Source organism: Malurus melanocephalus, unplaced genomic scaffold, assembly GCF_030028575.1.
Source record: "Malurus melanocephalus ecotype Western Australia unplaced genomic scaffold, MMel_1.1 scaffold_1131, whole genome shotgun sequence".
Classification (NCBI taxonomy): Eukaryota; Metazoa; Chordata; class Aves; order Passeriformes; family Maluridae; genus Malurus; species Malurus melanocephalus.
Genome location: NW_026624363.1, coordinates 19174 through 20560, shown reverse-complemented (window position 1 = coordinate 20560; position 1387 = coordinate 19174). Strand labels below are relative to the sequence as shown.

Below are 1387 nucleotides of genomic sequence, written 5' to 3'. Positions count from 1 at the left end.
CAGCTGGAGGAGACTGAGAGGAGACTCATCAGGGGCAGCTCTGATCTCTGCTCCCTGGGATGGTGACAGGASCCGAGGGGATGGATGGAGCTGTGTCAGGGGAGGGTTAGGTTGGATATTAGGAAAAGRTTCTTCTCCCAGAGGGTGTCAAGCACTGAACAGGCTCTCCAGGGAATGGTCTTGGAGCTCAAGGAGYGTTTGGACACCGCTCTGAGGCACAGGGAGGGCCAGGAGTTGGACTGGGTGATCCTTGGGGGTCTCCTCCAACTCAGRATATTCTGTGATTCTGTAAAATGTGCCCGAGGAGGGGTCAGTCAGTCCCTGTTCCCTCACAAACCGCTCGCTGTCACGCAGGACGCGCTGCGCAGCTCCGGCTCCGACGGGATGGGGCAGATCTCCCTGGAGTTTTACCAGAAGAAGAAATCACGGTGGCCCTTCTCGGACGAGTGCATCCCCTGGGAGCTCTGGACCATCAAGGTGAACGTGGTGAACCTGGCCAACGAGCAAGAGAGGCAGATCTGCCGCGAGAAGGTGGGCGAGAAGCTCTGCGAGAAGATCATCAACATCGTGGAGGTGATGAACCGCCACGAGTACCTGCCCAAGATGCCCACCCAGTCCGAGGTGGACAACGTCTTTGACACCAGCCTGAAGGACGTGCAGCCCTACCTGTACAAGATTTCCTACCAGATCACGGACTCCCTGGGCACCTCGGTCACCACCACCATGCGCCGGCTCATCAAGGACACGCTGGCGCTGTAAGGGTTGGTGTCACCCAGGCAGGTGACAATGGCACTTCTTTGGGACAGCGACTCTGCTTGGATCCCCTCCAAAAAACCCTCTGGGAGGAGCTGGGCTTGGCCTAGGCTGTAATTTGGAGGTTGCTCCTCCTTGGTTTACACCGTGGGGTTTTGTCCATCCTGGAGAACTGGCTTGGCAGCTCCGGCCTGGCTGATGACTGGGGTGAGTCCTCAGGGCACGTGTGGCACCAGTTTGGCATGGGGCTGGGGCCTGGCAGAGGGTGCTGGGGGTCAGGGTGATATCTGAGCCCCACCCTTCTGCAGCACACTTGGTGTCACACAGCCAGTGCTGGCCGTGTCCCTTATCAYCACCTGTAACCCACTGGTGTCACCCCAGTTCCTGGGGGGGCCAGAGCTTCTCCAAAAAATAAAGTTTCTGCTTTCACATGGAGCGTGATCACATCCTGACTGGGGGGGTTGGGGGCGTGGGAGAGGGGAAGTGGATGCTGAGGTTGAGCTGGGGGTCCCCATCACACCCAAATATCAAGGGGTGAACTGGGGGTCCCCATCACACCCAAATGCCAAGGGGTGAACTGGGGGTCCCCATCACACCCAAATGCCAAGGGGTGAACTGGGGGTCCCCATCACAC

At 58.7% G+C, this 1387-nt stretch overlaps 1 protein-coding gene across 1 annotated transcript; it reads left to right on the top strand.

Moving 5' to 3' along the window:
* Positions 1-20: 20 nt before the first annotated feature.
* On the top strand, positions 21-1188 carry ATG101 (autophagy related 101). The gene has a single exon (XM_057387100.1). The coding sequence runs from the start codon at positions 85-87 to the stop codon at positions 757-759; it is 675 nt and encodes a 224-aa protein (XP_057243083.1). The 5' UTR covers positions 21-84; the 3' UTR covers positions 760-1188.
* Positions 1189-1387: the final 199 nt, after the last annotated feature.